This window comes from Cuculus canorus, chromosome 10, assembly GCF_017976375.1.
Source record: "Cuculus canorus isolate bCucCan1 chromosome 10, bCucCan1.pri, whole genome shotgun sequence".
Classification (NCBI taxonomy): domain Eukaryota; kingdom Metazoa; phylum Chordata; class Aves; order Cuculiformes; family Cuculidae; genus Cuculus; species Cuculus canorus.
The window spans coordinates 15,999,847-16,024,384 of record NC_071410.1 but is presented as its reverse complement, the minus strand read 5'-3'; the positions used below and the strand labels follow the sequence as shown (position 1 = coordinate 16,024,384).

At 41.3% G+C, this 24,538-nt stretch overlaps 1 protein-coding gene across 4 annotated transcripts; it reads right to left on the bottom strand.

Moving 5' to 3' along the window:
- On the bottom strand, positions 1-23,327 carry SH2D1A (SH2 domain containing 1A). Of its 4 annotated transcripts, XM_054076009.1 has the most exons (6): positions 23,271-23,327; positions 18,378-18,503; positions 13,153-13,432; positions 4,079-4,142; positions 1,485-1,620; positions 12-1,129 (listed from the first exon to the last, which is right to left on the bottom strand). In XM_054076009.1, exons 3-6 carry the CDS (start codon positions 13,287-13,289, stop codon positions 1,089-1,091), a joined length of 378 nt encoding a protein of 125 aa, XP_053931984.1. In that variant the 5' UTR covers positions 13,290-13,432; positions 18,378-18,503; positions 23,271-23,327; the 3' UTR covers positions 12-1,088. The 4 variants fall into 4 exon arrangements, with proteins under 4 accessions (XP_053931980.1, XP_053931982.1, XP_053931981.1 ...); XM_054076005.1 differs by having other exon boundaries at positions 1-1,620; XM_054076007.1 differs by lacking the exon at positions 23,271-23,327 and having other exon boundaries at positions 1-1,620; positions 18,378-18,543.
- Positions 23,328-24,538: the final 1,211 nt, after the last annotated feature.

Below are 24,538 nucleotides of genomic sequence, written 5' to 3'. Positions count from 1 at the left end.
ATATATACACACACATATACACACATATATATATATATATGTAAGTTTGTAGTACATTTGCAATCACTGTTAGGCTTGTTCTTTGGAAAGGAACGCAGGAGAATCACATTCTTTTCATAGTCAGGACAATTTTGCAGTTTGGAGGCAGTAACAGTGGCACAAACCTTCCAGCCAGACCAGACGCAGCCCTCTCACAGACCGAACACAGACAATGAAGGCTGATGTCTCTCCCAAAGCTCATACAAACCAGCAGGAACCCACAAAGAAGGAACACAGGCCACGTCTATTGGCCTTTGACTGCAGTGCAAACACACCAAGAGATAAAGGAAAACCTGAGAAACTGTCATGCAAAAGTAATTTATTTTTTTTTAAATTGGCTGCAGTGGGGATTTGTTTCAAGTACAGAGAAAGTCTAAAATCAAAGAAGGATGTTCTCCCTGCCACTGGTTGTTCTTGGGTATGCAGTGCATTGCTTAAGCTTTTGATTGCTTGTGCAAATTATGCATTTTATACATCCAGATAGTGACGGCTAGTTCTGCCCAGTTACAGCACAGAGAGCCTGAAATGATTGAAAATTAGTTGGTGGAGAACTTCATGGTGCCACTTTTGGGAAGAAACTGCATGAATGACAGTCGCACAACTCACCCAAGGCAAAGACATCTTAACGTAAGCAATTTTCCTAAAGCTAAAAAAGAGGACTTCCCAGTTCTGCAGAAATACCAACCAGAACAAGGCAAAGCAGAGTCCAAAGTTAAGCAACAAAAAGTACTAATTATTAATTAGGAACTAATCTTGAAGTGAAAAATATTTTTTACTTGAGAGTGCAAAGAGAAAAAAAGATATTACACTATATAGTAGTTGATATTTTTATCCTTTCCCTTACAAAAAAATAAACCTTAAATTCAAAACATTCTGAAATTTAAAACTTCTAAATTTTGAGCCATAAATTCTATGAAATACACATTTCTGCAAATGTTACAAGAAAACTCATGGAGTTGAATTAACTATCATATAAATTGTTCTGTTTTAGAGCATGGACTAGAGAAGGCACTGGAAGATAGGGTTATGCCACACTTCAGGAAATGTCTTCATGATGGCTGCAGGTGGAAGTCATGGCCTTCATTTCTCCCTGAGAAAAATAATCACAAAGATATGAAAGGATGAACATTACAAGGAACTGGACAGTCCAGAAAGTACTTACATAAAAGGATGAGGATGCTGGGGAAGGCAGGTAGCCACTGCTGGTATAGCTCTCAGGAATACACATTCAAAATCCATTTCCTCATCACACTGACAGGCCTCATTGCTAACGAGCTCCTGAGTGCCAACACTTCAATCACGCATTAGCACCGTTGGGGCATATTTTTGCCAATGTCACCCTACTGGCTAGTTCAGGTCAAAGCAAATGAATCTAAGACCTCCATCCCTGCCACCACAGAGGGCTCTGCTCAGCCCAGCTGAGGCTCCCTGTGCTCCACGAGTACCTGGGGAGTGTTTGGCTTTCACGCAGTTGATGACCGGGTGCTGCAGGGGAGTTATGATGCCTTGGTCAGGTTTCTGGAAGGCCAAAATGAGGTTGTGCATTTTCCGAAAGAGCCTCCGGTGGACCCCGGGTGCTGTCTGCAAAGCCAAAGGACAAGAGGTGAGAGGTGGTGCTGAGTGCCAAGCACCTGTGCCAGGCTCCGGGTGCAGGCACAGAAGCCGTGTCCTCAGAAGTGTACACACCTCCCAGGGAAGGAGCCAGCTCTTCACTTGGACCCCCGATACGCCAACTTAAAGTGAGTCAATGAGCCATACTACTCTCCTTCTTTTCCCAAGCCTTGCTGCCCTGCACTACAAGCAGTTTCCAGCAGAGTGGTGATATAAGGCTGGCTCTCACTACGAGAGAAACGCAGAGCTGTGTCCTTATTAGGCAAATCCCCACGCGATCTTTCACTATCTCTGACCCTGATTTATGGCAGCCAGTGATTTAACCTGCAGTCTGGGGTGTATCAGTAAGATACTTTCAGCCTGGAAATACCAGTAAGACAATCTAGAAAGCTACCTGGCACGTAGTAGGGAGGAGGAGTCCTTACACCACTCAATTCAGGCATGAACATATGCTCTTTGCAAGCCTTTCTCTGAGCAGTCAGTGCTGGCTTACGTGTTCATTGAGTATTCCTATTCTCTCTTGTACAAAGGCAGAAGCAAAATGTCACCTATTTATTAAAAGTGGGAGGTTTTCTAACTTCCCACATTAACATCTTTTCAAACACTGTGAAATGAAACTGTGTCTGTTTTTAATCAAAAATCCAATGTTCCTGTTAAATCCTTCAGGGCATGCTTGTAATAACTCCTCTCCGCCAAAGCACAGGAGGACAAGCATAGGTGCTGCTGTCATAGCCCAACCTGAGGGATGCTGCTCTCCCCAGCAGTCATGGGCTAAATCCTGCCTGCATTGGCAACAACTAAGGGCTTCTCACAGGCTGAGATTTTACCAGCAGTTTTAATTTCCTGCCTAGTCCTTGGAAGTCAGGTGCATCCCAAGCTTGCTCAGAGACCAGCCAGCCACTAGGAAGGAAGCAGAGAGAGGAAAGCACCAGCTGCAGCTGGAGCCTGTTTTAGCCTTGGAGGCAAGTCTTATGGGGATAAATTGGATTTAGGCTGCTGCTTCTAACAGCTGAGGCCAACATGGTCTCAGCAATGTTTCCTTAAATGTTTCCATTTGCTTAAAGAAAGGGTTGGCATCATGGGTTGATAGCTAGCACCTTTCCCTGCAGAGGATGTACTGAGAGTCCTGGGCCTTTGGGACATCTACACTGTGAAACACAGGTAAGGTTTGCTTAAAATACGGTGAAGGAAAGCCCAAGACCCATAAGTGGGAGGCTGGTAGTGGTCAAAGAGGAGGAGTTGTAGCAGCCCTATATAACAGCAGAGAAACTTCACTGCACTGACATTGCGTGGAGCTAAAGCAGCCTGCAGCCTTGCTCAGGGGAATTGTTCCACACAGGTGGGGCTCCCAGGGGCCTCAGCGCCCTTTCTGAGGTATTGATCATTCCCCTGTCATGCCCGGTGCCCTACCAGCCCCATCCTGCCCCAAAAACCCTTCTGCTTTGGCAGCGCAGATCTACAGGGTGTTCATAATGCCTTAAGGGAATGAATGAGTGGATTCTTTCTGGGCAGCAAGGGTGACACAAGTAGTTATTACTCCGTAGTACTGTGAATCCCTTTTACTCCACTCTGCTTCAACAGGGTGTTCGTAATGCCTTAGGGGAATGAATGAGTGGATTCTTCCTGGGCAGCAAGAGTGACACAAGTAGTTATTTACTCCATAGTAGTGTGAGTCCCTTTTACTCCACTCTGCTTCTGAGTAACCCCAGCAATCGGTCTTGTCTTCCAAAGCACTGAAACCACTTCTGTTATAATAATGGCCAAGGAATTATGCCTGTCCAGTAACTATTTAATGTTTGCAGTCAGCGTTCATTAATGTGCAAACAGAAAGCTAATTATTAAATAATACATAGAGTACATCCAAACAACAAGACCTTCATAAACGAAATACAGGTTAGCATCCCAGTTCCATCAACTTAATAGTAGTCTGTATTGCAAATTGTGCTAGTCTACACTTGAGTTATCAGTTTCTTATTAGACAGGTGAAAATGTATTCTGTATCAAGTTTTGGCTCCCATATATATATAAATTGCACCAATGATGAATTAATCTGGAGAAAAAATAACTTTACAACACTGTAGATTGAAAAGGATTTCATTAAATATTCTGACCATAAAGGTATGTGGGATAGAAGGGAAGTGATTGAGCTTGTCAAATATAAAACCTCAATATTTTTGCTAGTTAAAATGATGCAAAATAATGCACTAGTGCATTATGCAACAGCTGAAATGTAACAGGGAATTAATTTATGAGTTTGAGACTGTCAGAAGTGGCACCAAGGCATCTTAGTGATGGGCACACTCAAGATCAATTACCCTCAATGAAAATCAGACTATGCAGAAACATGAATAATTTGAATATATTTCTTTAAATCAATACAAACATAAAACAAGCTGTAGAAATTTTCAGTAGAGAAAGAAGTACATACCTCAGCACTCCAGGATCCTGTTTCTGTCTTGGACACTCTGTAAGTATAAACGTAACCCTGGTGCCTGTGAAAAAAGAAAAAAAATCAACAGATATTTATTACTCATTTCTACTGCCAGGTTTCAAAAGAGGTGCACTCTGTTATGTGGGAGTCAGTTCATCTGCTAACCTTTCCTTAGTAATAAATTTATCCATAAAGGCTACAGGTAGGTAAAGAAACTGAGATACAGGTCAGAATCAATGTTCAACATATTGGGTTCTTTTTGGATGAGTATGGTTAGTCTGACTCAGACCTAGTTTATTCAGTTATTCTAGGTTAAGCGATGCTGCTTTCATTCCTCCTTCAGCATTTTTATTACTTTTTACATTGCCCTTCTTTTACTGAGACATACCAGGCATACCTTCCCCAGAAAAGAAAATGTGTAATATTGGCTGATAGCATTGCTGTATTGTGATTGATTTAAATGCAGATGCTCCCAGAAGCAATAGCATGAGAGTAAGTTATTTGCAAAGCTAGAACCACAAAAGCAAGATAAATTACTCTTTGCCTTGCCCATACATTCCTAATTCTCAAATACTGATAAAGGATACTTATAAAAGTGTGGAATCTTCCCTCTTAAATCTGAGTCTTCTGAGAATAAGCAGTCATACACTAATAACACAAGACATACTCATGTACCGAGTCAGTCTTGTTTCTCTTACAAGCCCAGAACAGTGAATTATATATGTTGTAAGTTACTATACCAATATAAAAAAATTTAACTCGGAAGCTGAGAAAATTGGTAGTATTTCCATGAGTGCAACATTAGTTTAGATGGTATCAAAGAAGAAAGATTTTATTTCATACCACAAAGATTTACATGAATACACAGCAGGATTTTAGGGACCATTCCCTATGTCAGTATCAATTCTTACTCTTAAGAAGCAGAAAAATACTATATTTCTTTCCAATTATACATGGTATTATAGTAATTACTACAAAATAGCAAAAACCATCAATGACACAGATACTGTATGATTGCAATTACTTACACTCTGTGTCACGGGTTCTGGATAAATTCTTGTTAAAAAGTCATTACAGCAACCTTTGCAAAGCGGTGTCTGATATAATTCACCCGAGCAGGAAGTTGTTAACAGCTGTCACACTGCTATAAACCCATGAAGTGGGAGCAAAAATGTCTGTCTTGATTTGTGAGCTCTCCCCCCACCACTCGACTCCCACTGCGATTAAACACAGAGGCAGAAGACATAGAGACGTTCCCTCCCACTGGGGCTGCTGCAGGGACAAATTTCTTTGCAGCAGCTGAGACACTGCCCTCCTCCTCATATACAGGAGTATCCCTGGTGCATCCCCAAGATCCCATCACAGCTTCATCCACCTCTTCCTTTTAACATGGGAGCATTTTCCCCAGAGACGTGACTTTCCTCTTGGCACCAGGTGGACATGAAAAGTGGCGAGCAGTGCCCACTCCATGGAAACCTAAGGTGGAAAACAGCCACTGCTACCCCCACTTCTCCCCCCAGCCATCTCAACTGCTGCAATCAAGGATTTCAACAGGCCCATAAAGGGCCCTTGGGAAAAGATGTGAGAAACCGGCTGTGGCTGTGGGAGGAGGGAAGAACGTGCAAAGACAACACTGTTTTGTCAATGCTGTGGCAGCACAGTCAGGGGTGTTGGAAGCTACAGCTCAAAATCTGGTTATTTAAAAGCGCATCCCTCTAAGCCACTAGATGTGTCCATAGTCAGGGAATCCAATGTCTCCCACTAGGGCTCTTGAACCATCTCATACTACCATGTCCTTTCTTAAAACCTCTGAGAGCTGTGCCTCTATCTTCCATGGGGGTCTTTGTTTCCACAAAATAAATTACAGCTCTTCTGATAAGCACTCTCCCAACGAACATGATCTTATCAAAACTTTCTGTTAAGCAGCAGGAACTTACTTCATTACCACTTCAAAGTGCTTTATACCTTCCACATGAGGATGACATGATTTTGATGAGGCAAGTTCTCCTTGCTGCTACATGGGCACTGCCTCCTGTGAGAAAGGTTTTTGTGATTTAAACTACCCAATGTTAACTGAGATCAGTGTGGACTGAAGGAAGATCAAGGTGTTTTTCTTAAAAGAAAAACTAAATACAAAAGTTAAAATTGAGATTGCATTGAACACTACCTTCCAAAGAGCAAAACACGTTAACACCAAGCAAAAGTCAGTGAGAAAGTGCATTTACTGGAGCTTAGGTCTCAGGGGATGAGAAATTCCTCAGCCACCATGAGGGGACAGCTCAGTTTTCTACACTCAGTTCATGGCAGAAAAAAACTCCTAGGGTGACACAGCTTTCCTGTGTGTGGTGTAAACCCAAACACCACATGGGCTGGGCATGGTGCTATTTACTAGAGGTCTCTCACACAGCTCGTGCTTTCAAGCCATTACTTGGTGAGATGGAGTCTCCCGGTGACCTGAACTCCTCTCCCTGCTGAACAAAATCAGTAGGAGATGGACATATGCCACAGAGAGAAGGATTTCAGCCAGCACTCTTGAAGTGACACTGGTCGTACCAGCATACCTTTGAGGAAGACCGGCTCTTGACACCCCAGGCAGAGACCCAAAGAAGGGCTCCCCCTGGATGGTCACGAGTCTCAATTACGATTGCAAAGCTCTTTTGTGACAGTGAAACTCAAGGAATGGGAGCTATTAGCAGCTTGATTAACGAGGCCCTATACATTTTTCATCAAAGGCAAAAAATGCCAAAATGCTGATGAGGGGAAGCAGAGAACAGCCATTGCTGTAAGGGCAATACGGGACAGCACTTGCGAAAGAGTGGTTTTGTCACCACTGATTATATTTTTATATCATCTCTGTTATTTTTTTTATCCCCATAACAAAAGATGTGTTATACCATCTGGGAACTGCACTAGCACTGTCTCTGTTGCATCACTAAGAAAACTTTTAAGCAAGGAAAACGTAGAAAAAGTTGCTATTACAGGAAACAATCCACTTCATAGTTTTTTCTTTATAGCTAGATAATTCCTCCCAAGGATCTACAAAGGCATCATTCACAGATGACATACTGAGACAGCATCTGTCTCCCTGTCCTCTCCGCTCCTCCTTTTCAACTGTGATCAGACTTGTTAAAGCCACATTTACTTTAACAGGTGAATAATTACAATCTTCTGCACCATTGAAATAGTCAGAGGATATTAGCCGCATGCTGCAGATTAAAATTAACCATGACATTTCAGCTGCATGGTGTATTTTAAAATCATTTCCAAATGTTTTATATCTCAGTTGGGAAATGTTGTTAAACTAATTTGTATTCATTTCTGGGTCCGCAATGGAACAAATATAAAGGGAAAAAGACAGAGAGATGAGGGAAAGCCATGTCAGCAATAAATGGCATCATTTTCTTCCTCTTTACATAGCTTTCTCATCTGATTTCTTTGCACTATGTCAATCAGCTCTCCTGATATATTTACATCCTGACCTTACCTTGGAATTTCACTTTACAATATTGCTTAAGACACAGAGTGATGTGGCATACAGACAGTGGTCCTGAACATTATATACTGCCCATGCTCAGTTTCTTATCCCTTTGCAACTTTTCGGCCTTTCAGATTGAAATTTTGTTTCTTTGGTGTTTGCCTCAACTTTATTTAGGGATGGAGAAAGCAGAAGCACCAGGAAAGTAAACGGGTTAGGCAAAACAATATTTCTCCCACATTAGAAACAATAATATTCCAGTTGTTGATGGAGTAGCACTCTCTGGACCATAAAATCCCTGAACCTGAAACGCTGCTTCAACTAAATCCTCAAAACTCAAGCCTACAAAACCAGGGTAGAGCTAATCTAGGTGCTGTTATCTAGTGATTCTATCAATTCTATCATTTACAGATCCATTAGCATAGCAGTTACCCACCTTTCAGGCTGTCCAACTTCCTAAAGTCTTTCCGAGACAAGGCATTGGATTATCTGGAGGCCATTAGCCATGTTGTTCTCAGCAAAGAGAAGCTTACACTGATTACCAGGGAGTTGAAATACTCACTTCAGCAGAATTTATCATTGTGTTGTAGAAGACTTTTTTCCAAAGCTGAAAATTGTGTGTTAATATTTACCTTGAATTGAGGGGCCTTCATCAGAGAGAAGCTTTTGTTCCAAATTACATTTTAAATGATGATGATTATCATGCACAGTGTTATAACAAATGCAATTATTCTGCCATTTCTATCAAAAATATTACATGGGAAACAAAAGAAATGCTAAGATGAAGCTGGCTCGTGATCCTGTGCTACACCTTCATTGCCGTACAGCTGATACATCTGCTGCATCAGAAAGTTTCGGCATGTTGCTTGAACTTGTGCACTGTGGTTATGGTGACAGAATAAATAGCATGCGTAAAATCTGATAGAACTGCAGCCTAGCCCTGTTGCCATTACTGTTGCTTCAAGAGCTCTAAACAGCTTTCTCTTCCAGCTTTTGATTATTCTTCAGAACTTGAATGCAGCACGGTACACGAATGGCTGGTTTTGAACAAATAATTCGAACATAGAGTTTGACAAGTGTGTCTTGTTTACCCTACTTAAAGGTATGAAACAACTACTAACATTCCAAGTATTTTCGTGTATACGAATTTTAAGACCCAAACTACAAATTCCTTATATTTGCCAATTCATGCATGAGCTGCTTGTTTCTGCATGTGCACTCGTATATCTGCAAAGGAAAGCGGTGCTTTTGGCACTCTCAGACATTTTATTTATGCATTTTTCAGGCACGGTTAAAGAGGCTGCTTCTCAAACCAGCCCCTGTTATTGTGCCTTGTCCCCCGTTGACTTCATTAGGAGCGGAGCGCAGAGAGGATTTCTGAGGGTGCTAAAAACGTCAAATGGGGTATTGAGCACAGAGGAAAGCAACCAGTAAAGAAAGCTCCCTGGAACAATCAGGTTTTGATACTAAAACCTTTCAGTACTGCCTGTAGCACATAACACCTTTGCAGGTAAGACGTACATTTTTTTAAGCATATGCATTTCTTCTTGCCCCGTTTTCTGGAACAGCAAAACTCTTCTTGTTTTCAATGCAACCCTAAAAAATATCTAGGAAAAGATTGTGCTCCTCTACTGACACATTCAAAACCTGATGAACGACATCCTTAAAGCATTTATTCTGAGTTTAATAATGGTATTCATACAACTAAGATCTTGGGAACATTGGTGATTAAAAAACTTTGCCAAAATCTGCAGGCAGCACCTTTGTTTGCAAGAGTCCCAAGGGACACTGTTGAAAATTAAAACCTTTCCACGCTTCCATGTCTAGTTTAATTGTGGTCTTAAAATATTTATGGAAGTGAGTTCTTTGTGCTTTGCCACAGCCACACCAAAAAGCATTCTCTCTTTGAAGGCTTGCAGGCGTGCCATGTGCACACCACGGGTTTGGACAGTGGAAAGAAGCATCCAAGGAAGATAAAGCAATACCTCAGGAGAAATAAAGAAGAAAGAAAACAGAGTTTTCTAGTCAAACGCTCCAACAACAGGGGCCTGCTTGCTGCACTTACCCATCTCTGTAGGTCAGGTTTTATGCTACTACCTGTCTCTTTTATGCTTGCCCTGTAAAATCAGTGTCAGTCACAAGGGATTCGTGAAGGCTTTGACTCTTCTCAGTTTTAAAGGTCTTCTCCTTTTTAAAGGTCAGGGCTCCACTTTTTAATTGGAAAATCAAAAGGCGAATGAGCCTGACCGTGAACACTGCTGCCCTTCTTACGTGCCTTAGGAGGCTGAAGGACCAGCCAAATATGTTAGGGCTTTTGGGGAGAGCCTGGGTAGAGGGGAGGGGAGGTGGCGCTGGCTGTAAAGGCTTACATGGTTTCTTGGAAAAACAAGGCATTGTTTGAGCCTAAGCAGGACTTACCAATTACTGTGCCTGGAGCTGGAGTGCAGAGCTGCCACCGATGTGAATTCAAGCTGACGACAGTACTGTCATCCAAATATTTGTTTAATAACTTTGTTGATTAAAGTTTCTTCTCTCTTCATCAGAACTGTGCCTTTTAGTTTCAACAACTCCTTTCTTTCCCCAAGGGAAGAAAAAAACCACCAAAAATACCACAACCTTAAGAAGACTTGGATCTGGGGAAGTGGAGGTTAGGTTTGTTTAGTGTTATTTCTCCAGGGAAGTACAAGGAGAGGGGAAAGAGGACAGACTGAATAAGTTCTGATTTTGAAAAACAGGACTATGTTTCTCTGTTTCTTTTCTAAGAGCAATAAAAACATCACTGGCAGTATGAAACAGTTCGCTTCTACAAGAAATTGTCACTGGAAAGATGTAAAATTTTTTGGTCAGTTCTGATACTTATTTCAATATATCTAATAGCTGACTAACTTTGTTTCTCATGTTTCAAAGATCCCTTCAGTACTTTCAGTAACTACATGTTTTGCCTAATCTTGCTATATCTAGCTATTCCTAGAGTGATCTTCAGCACAGATTCTGAACCAAAATGTGTATTTCTTAATAACTTTGTTATTCCTAAAAATGTCGATTATTTATTTAGAAGAAAATATAAAAAAAAGCAGAGAAATACTTACTCTTTCTTTTATTTTCATTTTCCTTAAACAGTGAACACAGCAAATACATGTTTTCCTCAGTTTTTGTCAAAGCTTTCATGCACACACATGCTTGCCACCTATTTCATCTCTGTGCACAATGTTCAGACTGGTATTTGGGGCAGGGGAGGTGTCCATTGGTTTATTTTGCCAAAGCCAAGCTTAGCATCCTCCATTGAATACATATCTACATCTCTCATGCCTTCCCTACTGGCTCCTCCAATCTCTCCACTAAAATGCTCTCCTTCAGTAAACTTTTGCCTTTCAAAGCACTTCTCTAGTTTATGGCCCGCATTTCTTTAAACTGTCATTGCTACCTTCAGTGTGAGACCATTTCCCGGTATCTTTATGATAACTGTTTCCAAAGTTATTGTGTGATGCATTGTTCACTGTACCTGCTGTTCCTTACATAATGCTCTGAATTGAAATATTAGGAAATACTGGAACCAAGGCTTAGTTCTAGGATTTTTCAGCCACTTTTCTGTCTAGATCAGATCATATGCATCATAATGTTTTTCATTTAATTTTTTTATCTAGATTTATCCAAGATGCCATTGAAAATTTCCCTTATAAAAATATTTATTGAGGTCTGTTTTCTACAAGGAGCCTGCCTAACACCCAACAGTAATGTTTTTTGCTTTTACCTCTTTGCTTAGAGTATATATTTGAATGCAACATAACATGAAGACTTAAGTGACCCTTAACTTCCAGAAACAATTAGGTAGGGTTCTGTTTCTTATTGGAGTCTTTTTTCATTTCCTCCAAAGACTGCAGTGCTTCATAGTTAGCAATCCTTTCTGCTCTTCCTATTTTCATTTTATATATTTTAATTCATTCATGAAATTTCTTTCAAAGGATGTAAATTACCACTAATACAGAAAAAAATCCCAACTGATTGTGTGCAGATGAATGACCGTGTTACATACCTACACCCTTATTTAGACTAATGGTAGACTAATTTTAGGATTCTCTGTTTTATTCAGCACTGTAACATTCTGCCTGACCCTTTGTCTAATGCCTTAGTGTTTCGCCTGCACTGAATGACTTCTGAGCGTTAAGGAGATATATCACCATTTCCTCTGATGGTTATTTAAAAGAGATTCTGCTTTTACTGCCTATTCCCATCACAGGAATCATAGCAGTCCTTACCTTTTGCTATGTCTATTCCATTTTCACTTAACGCAAGATGCTTCTTATTTCCCATTTTTCAGCTAGCTGTTAAGGTATTTGTTAGCAGTAATGCCTATCTTGGTTCACCTCTGATTTCACGAGAGAAGAAAAAAAATACTTCTTCTGTCACAAAGATCTTCCTTGAAAAGAAGGTTGTGTATTTCTGGACTGTCTATAACCTCCTTTCATGCCTCTGTTTACTGGTCTACAGCCCGGGAATAATAATGCTCACCAAGGGCTTAATTAAATATTATTGGAAAAATATTCAAGACAATTAGGGAAAACTTGACTTAGGACTCTTCCTCCTCTTTTTTTTTTTTTTTTTTTTTTTTTTTGCCAGACACCTAAGTGCCCTCTGTTAGCTAAATTTTTGCTGGCTCTAAAGTAAAAAGTTTGTTTCCTGTATTCCTTCTCCTACTGAAGTAAGACACAAGTGTCTGTTTAGCCTTTGTAGACGCATCTTTGTTCACTCGATGTGATAGTATTTAGCTGTACAGTGCTGTCTCTCAGAACTTCCGAGACTTCTGCTTTTGCCAGAAGTAGGGTAATTAAATTGTCTCATCAAAATGAGGTCGTATGACTATAGAGTCCCCCAGCTCTCCCAGGGCAACCTCTCTGCCCTTTCTCTGACAGCTCATTCCATCAGATCTTTCCCCTTTCATCCTATTTGATGAAACATTACCACTTGGATCATTACCCATCAGTACTTCATGTACTTGACAGGTAGTTTACTCCAAGCCCAACGGCTCGTGGGACACACAGCCTGACGAAGAGCAGCCCAAACCAAAGGCACATCGTGGACGTCAGTGATTCACGCTACCCTTCCCAGTGGCAGAGGATGCTGGGGATGTTGCTAAGCATGAGTGCATGAGAGAAGCAGAGCAGAAAGCAAGAGGATTATCCAGCACATAGAGGTAGTACACACCATCCCGAGTTAAGTTGCCTGGCTCTTTTCCATGACACCTCACTCGTTTTCCCTACATAATCCAAGCCTGCATTCTCTTTTTGTTTTAAGCCTGTAGGAAGCGTGGACCCTGCAAGGCAAAACCTGTTCCTCTTCACTCTGCAAAGGATCCCGCACTCCTAATGCACCCCTCTGCCCTAAGTCAAGGGGAAGGAGCTAAAAGTCTCACACGCATCTGCAAACGGTAATATTAGGACTTATTTTGTCACTGTTGTGTGGGAACACCCCGTCCTGTGGATGCCAAGATTGGAAATCAGCCACCACCTGACCAGCCCTTCCCAACGCCCCCCTCCCGACCCCCCTGCCCTGCACCCCAGGGCGGTGGTGGCAGCTGGACGGGGCTGGCCGCACTCACAGTACGCAGAGGCAGTAGGCTCCGGGGATGGTCTCGCTGTCCCGCAGCAGGTAGCTGCCATCCGTGCCTGCTGCCAGCAGCAGCTTCTCTCCGGCCTCCCGGCTGATGGCCCCGTGGTAGATGGGCAGCGCATCCATGCTGGGGCTGCAGCTCTCCCTGCGCCCGGTGCTGCCTCCGACTGCTCCTCAGCCGTGTGCTCCCCTCAGCATCTCTGTCTCGGTGGCAGATGTAAACAGGATGTGTTCACACTTCTGAAGCCTCCGCACAGGGCGAGACAGCACTGAGGGAAGAGTGAGGAACGAGCACGGCTTTTGTGCGGTCTTGTTTTCCTTTGCCCCTTTTTGTTTTCCTTTTTCGCAGGCCGTAACATCCTCATGGCTTCGCAGTTCGTGCACGGAGGTGTCATTTCACAGCCCACCCTCACCTGTGTGACTCCCCACTCAGCAGAGACCTGACGTGATGAAGTTCACGATGGCTGCAGGGCCAGTGGCCACCCCGGGTCACAGGCAGGGAGGCCAGGACTGTGGCACCATTATCAGCAGCTGCCCTCAGGCGTTTCTGTCCTCTAGCGTTAACCCAAGGAGGGACAAAGAAAGGCAAAACAGGACCCCAAAGGTCCTCTGCAAAGCAGGGATTATTTTTAACCTCTTATTTTTAAAATCCCCAGTGGTGAGGAACTAGAGGGAGAAGGATGACCTTGCAGTCCCTGTCCTGCCAGGCTGCTTGTCTCAGGTCATGGGCACTGCTCCGTGGGAGCACCCACAGACGCCAGCCCCTGGCTGGTTTACCTCATGAGTGGTTATTTTCATAGGCGGCGCTCATTATTTCTGCTTGGAGGCAGGCAACAGCCTCAACACAGGCAAGGATGGCCCTCACATCCTTCCTAACACCATCAGTGCCACGTGTGGTGTGTGAGTGGGCAGCCAAATCCAGAAACATGTCCAGAAAAAAGCATTTGTCTCACCTACTGTGGTCAAAGATATTTTCTCAGCACGCTTGTCACTTGAAAGCTCCTATATGCACATGCTTACAAACGAGCCTGTTTGCAAACAAGTTGAAAATGTGCTTTTATATCCTCATAGACATTTCCACCCACGGAAAAACTGAGCATGTTTCCTGGTGCAGAGTAGCACCACACAGGGGTAACGAAGCACTGTTGCCCCTGTGATCGTGACCACTGGGACAGACCCTAAGGCTCTGGTGAGCTCAGGGCTGAATTCATCGCTGGCGCAAAGCTGCTGCGCTGATGAGCCACATTCTCATACTTGGGTGTCTGAGTAATAACTCACTAAAACACAGCAATAAGTACAGGTTGTGCTTATGATTGATTCGTTTTAAATTGAGTTTGCTAGCAGGACGGTGCAGAATGAAATCATCTCATTCAGGTGTTCACAGAACACAATGTCCCGGTTGAAGTTAAGGATGGGTGAAAAAATAGCTCTCTAGATACACACATTTCAGAAATAAAAATTAAATTTTAAAAAAAAAAAACACTGAAAGGATGGGTTGCTCTTCCTAAGTTCCAATCAATCAAAATGTTTTGTCTTGATTGTTTCACGGTGCATGACTTTCAATTCTGACCTTTAGTATTGCTTTTCATTGAAAATGCTTTAGGTTTTCCTTTTGAGGGATGGGTGTTTCTGACCAGCAAGTCATAGGGTAGCTCCCACATGGTGCAGTGCACCAAGCCACCGACTGCAAAGCTGCAGCTTTCAGCAGTGCTGTGAGCCTCTTGCCTTGCAGAGACAACCCAGCAAGAGGCTCTCTCCCTTCCTGGCACCTGAGGGGCTGAGAAAACTGCAGAAAACCTCAGCTGAAGAGGGACTGAAAACTTCCACCACCGCGTTTATGGCTTTTCTATATTGTTACGCGGGTGTTCATTACCCCATTTATGTGGACCTGGGGACTCAGCTATCCTGCTCGGTTTTTTAAACCAGTTGTTAAAGTATTTGCACTAAAAGGTAGAACTGCTCCCTGCTACAAATGTGATTAATGTGGATGGTGACAAGTTGTAAGCAAAGCACCCTTCTCTCGTAAAGCCGTTGCCTAGTTGTTCTCCTTTTCCAGACTGCCTGTACTCTGGAATTTCATCTAATTTGCCCATTTCTTAACCTATTCTCAATATTAATATTTTATTTCAGAAAAAAAATGTGTGTGTAGTTAAGCAAAGAGGAAAAACAATCCGAATCATGCAATTCTGTAGATCTTATTGACCCATTCATCAGATTTCAACTAAAGCATAGGTAGAAAATCATAAGACTTTGACTATGAGATGTTCTCTTCATAAGGGAGTCAGCACCTTACCAGGCCAGCCTACATACTAAAGAGTTGTAAACACCCAATTCTGCTTTTGTGAATTAGTAACCCATAAAATTCCAGCTACTGAACCCTGAAGCCAGGGCTTCCATACAAATCCCTTTATGGCCACAGTGACTGTGGGATACGCAGCTTTTAGAAGTAATGGAAATGCTGGATTTTGGAACAAGGGACACTAAGTGGGCATTAAGTAACCAAGCAGGATAAACCAAACCTAAGGGCATAGGTGCTTCATGGGCTGTGAAGAAGGTATCCATGACACTGCTAGCACAGCCGTGCACCACACCACCGAAGATGGAGAAATCCTCCCTCCTCCCAAATAAGCCATCTTCACTGCAGCTTTGCACTGTTGGCACCTAGTAAGGTTCACACCATCTCCTCCATATCTTAAGCATCTAGAGTGTTGTTAGCCATCCTGTTTTGTACTGCTGCATACATGCAGTGCAGCTGAGAAGGCAAACTAGAAGACACAGCAGAAGGCTCAGGAAGGTAGAAGAAATGACACAGAACCAAGTCTCAAGATGTGCTGCTTGGGTTTGGACTTAGTCCCCATTGCCTTCATCTGAAAATGGTGACTTCCTTAAGCATCCCAAGCCTCGCCCTGTAGGATACTGGACAGTTCTCTTGTTTGATTTGAAGGGTGTTCAGCATATTTTGAACATCACAGTTTTGTGCCTTCCCTAAATCAGTCCAGCTGACAGTCCCTGCAGTATAATAAAAAAAAAATTATCTAAAAAATACATGAAGGAAAGGATGCACTTAAAAGTGCTCTGAAATATTTGGTCATGAAAAACAGGCTTAGAAAGATAGGCCTGCAAAGACCTCTTGGGTCATCAAGACTACTTTCCTGCTATCTTAGCCAAACACATCATATAATCCCTTTCAGAAACTCATTATATTCCATCTTAAAGTAGCTTGGGGTTTTTGTTGTTGTTTCCATTCTTCTTATTGGAAAGAAATCTCAGAACATCATTGTTCTGTTGTTTGGGAACCTGCTTCCAATTTCCATCCTAAATTTATTCATGACCAATTTATACTCATTTGTTCTTGTGCCAATGTTGTCCTTTTGTTTAAATAGATGTTTTCTCTTCCTGGAGCTTATGCCCAAGCAGTATTTATAGCAGCATCCCTCAGCCTTCATTTTACCAAACTTCTCTCACATTTAAGGCTGTCCATTCCCATGGTCACTCTAATCGTCTTTTTCAGTAGCTTCCCAAAAGTGAAGCCAATCATTTGTGCACAGCACACACTATCCTGGCTGATTTCTAACACGTGCCTCATACACTGTTACCAGCGCTTCATTACCCTAGAGAAAACACCTTGCTTTGTATGTTCTCTCTCTTTCCCCTCCTTATTCTTTACTCACTTATGGGCTGACAAGACCCAGATGCGTGAACTTGCACTCAAATACTTCTGAATTTCATCCATTTTATCCTATCTTGGTCCTCAAGGTCATTCAGTTCTTCCTAAATGAGAGTTTTATTCATCTCTGCAGTGATAGGACCTCCCTTCCTTATGCCACTTGTTAATTCCATTAGTACATGCTTGTTTTTTATGGGATCATCATTAATGAAAAATGTTAAATAATATGAGGGCCAAGACTGATGCCTGGGAAACTCTACTGCCTTCCTTCACTACTAATCTACTACTACTACTCACTTTCTTATTCACTTTTCAATTCCTGTACTAATCTCCTATTGTAGCTAATAATTTCCTACATGGCACTGTACCAAATGCTGTACTTTAGTTTAGATAATTAGCCCTAAGCACTTCCTTTGTCTAGAAAAATCGACTACGATCATATTTCAGGCACTGGAACTTGTAGAAGTACCTGAGAAGTGGAGGTGGGAGGTACAAAATGAAACTACCTTAAGCTTTTTTGAACACTTGCAAAGAACTGAGCAGATTTTCGTTTTCAGATGAGTCGCTTCATTCATCCCTAGCGATGACATTTTCATACGTTGTTGAATTTTATAACAATTCTGAATATTATAAAACTAATGCAACAGCATCATTAAAATTCTCAGATATTGTTATTTGACTGAAACTAAGAATGACCTTCAGGACCTTTATGAAATTATTGCTACTGCGGAACTGCTATAGGAAGGCCTTGTATAAAGGGCTATAAAGCAAGATAAAAAGTAAGATACCTGTATTGGTAGTTTTGCTGATACGGCAGTATTATCGTAAATGCCGTCCCTACGTAAGTACTGAAAAAGCAGCTTCAAAATCAGCAGCTACTGCAATGTTCTTGGGAAAATACTTAACTGGCAAAATGCCACATTGAAACACAGCTAACTTTAAATATGATTTTCATTATTCCGTGTCACTTTCATTTTTATTGTAAGCTAACAAAATATTCAGAACAACCGTATAGAAGAGTATCTGCAGAGACTTGCTGGTCACGTAAGAAAGCAATGCTGAGATTCAGTGAAACATCGGCTGTTCTACAGTGCCTGCAGAGTCACCATTACCAAGTTTCCTTTTTCAGCTGAAACTAAAGGGGTTGGAAAATGCAAACCACAATTAGAAACTGTGTAATTAGCTGTAAGGTTCTGAGAGTCAATTCAGAAGGAAAATTCAAAGAAATTTTGGCTTAAAATTCACAGATTAGCATATATTTCTACAGCCTCTATGTTAGTCATTATATCCTATATATGTTGCCTGGGGGAAAAAAGAAAAAGGAGATAATCAAAGATGGTTATAATAAATAAAGTCTGGATGCAAGTACAGATTCCAGATTTATGCTCTAAGATACATACATTGTTCAAATCTCATTCAGTTTCAGAAAGACCAGCATACAGGGCTGGACTGTCACAGACCTGCTCAAGCGTTTGGGTAGTTGTGAGGGCAGCTCCAAGCTTTACCCTCTTCAAATTAAACATATAGCCCAAAGAAAATCTCCTTACCTTAGAACTTGAGGTCCTCAAGTGGCACATGAGTTACTGCGTGGATTTCTGAACTCAGAACTTGAGAAAAAAAACTGCCTCATTACCTGGAAATTGCGTGTTTGACGCCATCCATCAGAGTTAATTCTAGGCAAGAACCACGAATATGAAAGGTTACAGACATGTATGAATGAAACTCTTCATACTCAACAACATTTGCCTTCTGAGTACAGGTAGATACCCACATACCGTAAATTTTGCTGAACTATAACAATATTATTTCCTCTGTGTGGTCTCACTGCTTACCTGTGCAGTTGTTTTGAACGCTTTGTGAGTGAGATAACACTAAAATTGAAAGCTACGTAATATGGTGAAATTCATATTAAAAGTTATCTGTATTTTAATGTGGTTTCTTTTACCAGTTAATATTCATACTTCTTTCTCCAGAAGCACTGCAACAATAGCTGGCTATTTTGGAGGTGCAAATGCATTATGAAGCGGAGATGTCATTTGAGATAATGTTAGCATAAGCAAAACTACTCATCGAAGCTTGCACTTTCTTATTTTCTGCTATCACTCTTTGAACCCTTTCCCGTAAAATTCAGTGGTGCATGAGTAGTCATAAGCATTAGACACCCAGCTGCTGTGGGGACTAGGGCCTCCATGCCTCCATGATTTAACTGAACCACATTCAAAGTCAACAAGCCTAAATCATATAATGACACTCACAGAGTGGAGTCAGGGTCCGTGCTGGAGCTCTTCCTGGATACATTCCTGTGTGAGCAAGTCTGGAGTTGAATACAAGCTTTAGAAACCGGATTTCCTCACAACACATACACAGTAGTTAAAATTGATGTGCTGACATCCCATCGGAGTTCCTAACAGAAATATATCTAAATTATAACAGCATCATGTAATTAGGCATAAATAAGGGCCTTTGTTCTGGAGGGGAGGAAAGTTTATCAATTCTGAGCCATATGCAATTGCGTGTCTAATCTCTGCCTGCAATTATTTCAAACGTACATCCAGATGATAGCATTTATATTCATTCTGAGATTCATTGAGTTTAAGGCCAGAAGGGATCATTATACCATCTGGCCTGACCTCCTGGATATCACAGGCCATTACATTCCCCAATTACCTCTATATTGAGCCCTGAAACATGTGTTTGACTAAAGTATAACTATTTTTGACTAAAGCCTATCTCCCAGAAAGGCATCTACTTTTGATTCAAAGCCATCAACAGGAGAGAATCCACTACTTTGTGGGTACTTTGTGCCAATGGCTAATCACACTCACTATTAAAAATGTAGGTCATGTTTCCAATTTGAATTTTCCTGGCTCCAGATTCCATCTACTGGATCTCGTTATACTTTTCAGAGTTACATTAAAAAGTCCTTTGCTACCCATTATTTTTTTGCTGCGTAAGTGTTTATTCTCTAGAGACAAGTCACCTCTCAAATACTTAGTTTTTTTCTAATAGGCTTCAGTGAGGTCTGAAAACTCACAGAATAAAATGTTTTCTGCAGCCCTTCTTGTCTGTGCTTTTTTATTTTACCTGATATCTATTTCAGCAGTGCCCAACCCATTCTCAAGATGCCAATAATGTGCATAAGGAGCACAGAGGTCTCCACTGCCCTGGAAGCGCATACTGAACTGCTTTTCTGTTATGAACCTCTGGTCCATAAAGAAGCCTCTCCTTCCCAGTACACAACTGTAGGGTCAGGCAAACTACACTGCACTGAAGTTTCATAAATATAGAATTCAGTATGTACCCTTTGATCCCAGAGGGAACAGTTTATTGTATAATCTGGTTTTCTTTTATGATTGTGCTCACCTCATCATCCTATACTATCAAGTTGTGGTGATGCTTCACCCTAAACCAAACATTGCTCATGGCAAAATAAAAATGTTCTGTGTGCACATTCTAGTTTTCAGCTTGAGTTTCTAATATTTTGAGATGCCAATCATAAGTACCTGTAACAGCAGAAAGGGGAAATATACAGATAATATTTTTTTAATTTTTAGGTGTTTTATTAACCAGGCCCAAACAAAATGTCAGAGTAAATAATTCAGTACAGCCTGTATTCTCTTGTTGCACTAAGGGGAAATTTTTCGCTTCATAAATTGTTCAAAATCTGTTGTGGTTGTGTTACATTGGTCTCAGTACAGAAAAATGCACTCACACTTCAAAATTCTGAGTATTTTGTATAGAGAGCAGACTGGTAGTGGACTTCATTGCATGTTCCTTCCACAAGCTAGGCTGCCGGCAAAACAGATACCATCTCGATAAGGAAAAAAGAACATATTCTGATTATACTACTTGTTTTTTGAAAGTTTTGCCTTAGTATTTTGGGCACAGTCTGCTTTTCTGGCCTACAAGAGACTTCAGCAACAAAATACACTACTTTTCTATCCTTAAAAAAAACAGAACTGGAGATGTGTGCTCATGCACACACATGCATATATGTAGTGTTTATGCATTTTAAAATACCTGTGCGTATTAATTTTCTTTTTTTTTTTCCTGACAGACACTGAAAAATGCCCTCATTAAGCTTTATCTTTTCCCATTGATGACAAACTGCAATAGAGATACTCTGCTTCAGCCCAGGAAAGAAAATTTATGTTGGACTCAACTCCAGGCTCTACCATCAGATCATAAGCTACGCCAATAGTAAGACAATTAGTAGTTATAATGCTGTTCAGAGTGAAATCAACAGCAACACTACCCTGCTTGTAGCAAGAGCAAGTGAAGCTCCTCTCAGCAGACAAGAGGAAGCGTGTGTTTTTGGCGAGCAGCAATCTTTAAGCAAGGACTACCCAGCATTCGACTTCTGGTTAGCACGAATTAGCAGAACCCTGTAGCTCTAGCATCTCCAAAGAGCACAGTGAAAGTCTGTGGGTGGACAAAACCCTCATCCTTTTCATTTGACTATTGCTTGCAGCCTATGTCAAATACAATGAGAGAAAAAAGCAAATGAAATTGAGTTGGCCAAGACAAGATGTTTATTGGCCAAGAGAAGCTCTTGCTCCTCATATCACTGTCACAGCTCTATGCATGGAAGGGCATTCTCTAAGGCAGATATGGGTTTCTCAAAGGTCAGAGGCTTAGCAGATGAGATCTGAGTGATGCAGGGGATGCACATAACTCTAGGTCACTGCTTTCAATCCATACCAGATATTTACTCCCTGAGAGCAGGTGCTCTCAGGCAAGTGCTTGCAGTGAATCATTTCCCCCTTGGCCAGCATGCTTGGGCAGCCCCGTTGGTTGGGAAGCCATGTCCCAAGCATGGCTGAACCCTCCAAGTCAAGGTCAAGGTAAGCCAGGACAAGATGAGGAAGACTGTATGTGGTGAGCTGCTATTCTATTCTAAAATAAATAAAAATGCCTCAGACACCAAGACATCAAGTTTGTAAGGATGAAAGGAAAGGCTCTGTCTTTTCCCTTGCCTCCCTTGATGGGTCTCTTGGCCTGTGGGTTACATCCAAGCTGAGGTGGCAATAGCTGGTGTGGGCAGGAAAAGCTCAAGGCACCAAAGATTTCATCCTCCCTGGTGTCAAAGGGGGAGTTTTATTTGGAGATAAAACTTGCTGCTTAAATTGGCATAACATACCTACGAAACTTTGCTAGCAGGTCTATGTGAAATGGTCTTAGCCAGAGAAAAAGCCCCTCATGAGGCTGCTGCCTTTGTGGAACTGGGTCCTAAAAAGCAACTACTTGAGTCTAAAATCAACTATAAAATCCTTCACTCTGGAGTCTTGTTTTATTTGTGTGTAGTCACTGTGGCTCTCATGGGGATGGTGTCTAAGCAGCCTAATGGTGTTTGGAGACAGCATTCTCACCCTGACCTTCTTGCCTGGGTGAGATTAGGCTCCTCTCTCACTGTGACCTTGTATCTACAAGTACCAAAGTATCAACAGTCCTTTTCCAGGTGAATTACAACTAAAATACAACTGAAAACCCTCACTTCTAATGGTACGGAGAATATGCACATGAAGAAATGAGATCAGTTAGATACATTTTTGCCCAGGATTTATCACATATCCGTGTACAGCAAAAGTGTTATCTGTGTCTGAACAATTTGCACTCAGGCTTTCCAACTTCTAGTTCAAAAAAATCGATCGTTAAGATTTAATTGTTTTTTATTTTCTCCGTGGAAGCTTTTACTATGACCCGTTCAAAAGCGTGCTCAGGGCTGTCCAAAAAAACATATTTGGGCTTTGCATACAGGAATATTTTCAGGCACTAGGCTGCAGCGACCTGCTCACCAGAGAAACTCCAGCCCAAGGGGCAGGAGCAAAGCAATGGCAATGGACTTCCAGGGACAACACTGGTGCCCAGCCTGGAAACAGTGACAGCCCTTTGCCACTCAGACCTTAACAGACACATTATTATTTTGCTGCTAAACGTGTAGGTGTTTGACTTCAATTTACTGCTCTTGTTTGACAGCTAAAACAGGCAGACATCTCCTGCCTGAGATTTTTCCCACCTCAGAGAGCTCTTCATCAAATATGAGGGGGGTTTGCCCCACCAAGATAATGTAGTGTAAATTTTAAAGTGAAATACCATTCTTATTTTATTTTCATTTAATTACTTTTTACATAAGTATTTCAATAAATACTTGCCTTTCTGTGTTGTTGAAACTTCTTTAGGGTTCTTCCTGCAATATTTCCACCCATTATTTCTAATAGATAGTAAAATAATCCTGGCAGATTTTAGGGCATCAGGTTTTTTTTCATAACTTTTCCAAAATTTCCTCAGTTTTGATCAAAATATCAGAGATGTAAACCTAACTTCTTTACTCTATGATAGAACATATATACTTTAACTGAGAAATTACCAAGTGAAAAAAGGAAAACCAAATCAAAGCACAAGAAATTAGATAATTCTAGAAAGTATGTTTCATTTCATACCTTCCAGTGGGAGGTGTCCTTGCCCATGGCAGGGGAGTCAGTACTGGATGATCTTTATGTCCCTTCCAACCCCAACCAGTCTAGGATTTAACAGAAAAAGAGGATAGCGATCAAAAAAAGAAAAAAGAAAAAAAAAAAAAAACACAACAAAAGGTATGTATGCTTTTCCCTTGACTGAGCTATATCCATATTACAAGCCAGTAGAAGTTGTCCCTGCTTGAAAGAGTCATGTCTTTCTTTTGTAAGAACATATAAATGCCCAAATTTGACTAAGGTCAAAGTAGTAACAATATAATCACAGGCGTGTAACCTCTTTCAATCCAGTGTCTGTAACACTTCTTCAAGAAGAAAGGACCAGTGCTTAAAAATGTCCTCATATTCTTAATTAGTCACAAGAAAGTGAAAGTAACTCTTATGGAGAAGAGATTATGTGCTTTCTTTACATGTCTTTAAATGTCATTCTTCACTTCCAATGGCAAAGGTATGCAGGGACAGAGTATTTATAGTACCATCATAAAAAAAAGTATCATAATCCATTTGTTCTACATAGTTGGAGCTCTATTAGTGCAGTATATTCATTGCTGCCTTTATTGGGGGAAATCTAATAACATGAAACTAGATTACTAATTTTTGACCTCTTACTTCTCAGTTTCCTTCAAGAGGTAAAGAGCTGTTTTACTGAAGCCTTTTTAAATTCCATTCACTGAAAATTATACAGTAAAACTCGTTCAGAAGTTTATTTCTTTATACAGGAGATGTTATATTACCTAAGCCTAGAGCAGCATCAGGAACAATGCAATGAGCCTTTAACACTGCAATCCAGATCACCTGCTAGCAGATATCACCATTTCTCCACAAAATAAAACCCATTAGTATAGAACTTGCATCCACCTTTTTACCGCCCAGAGATGTTTCCTTCCCTTCTGCTCATTTTCCCTGTTAGTAGAAACTCTGCTTTTCCTCTCTCTCTCTTCCCCTCACTGAACATTACCTCCCACACCTTCGCCACATTGTCCTCAGCTTCAAAGAAGCAGAAACCTCCAGACAGCTATAAGAAATAAAGTCAGCCCTCAAGTAATAGCTCCTGGTCTACCTGAGATGTGGACATCAGTGTATTTTCTCACTGTATTTATCTTCCCTGGCACTTCCTTCATGGCAGGCAACGTGGCCCCTTCTACTATCATATACACAGTCTGATACAAAAAAAAAAATGAGACTAACTCTATAGCTTGGGAACAAAGAGTGGGAGGGGAGAGACAAAGAAATGG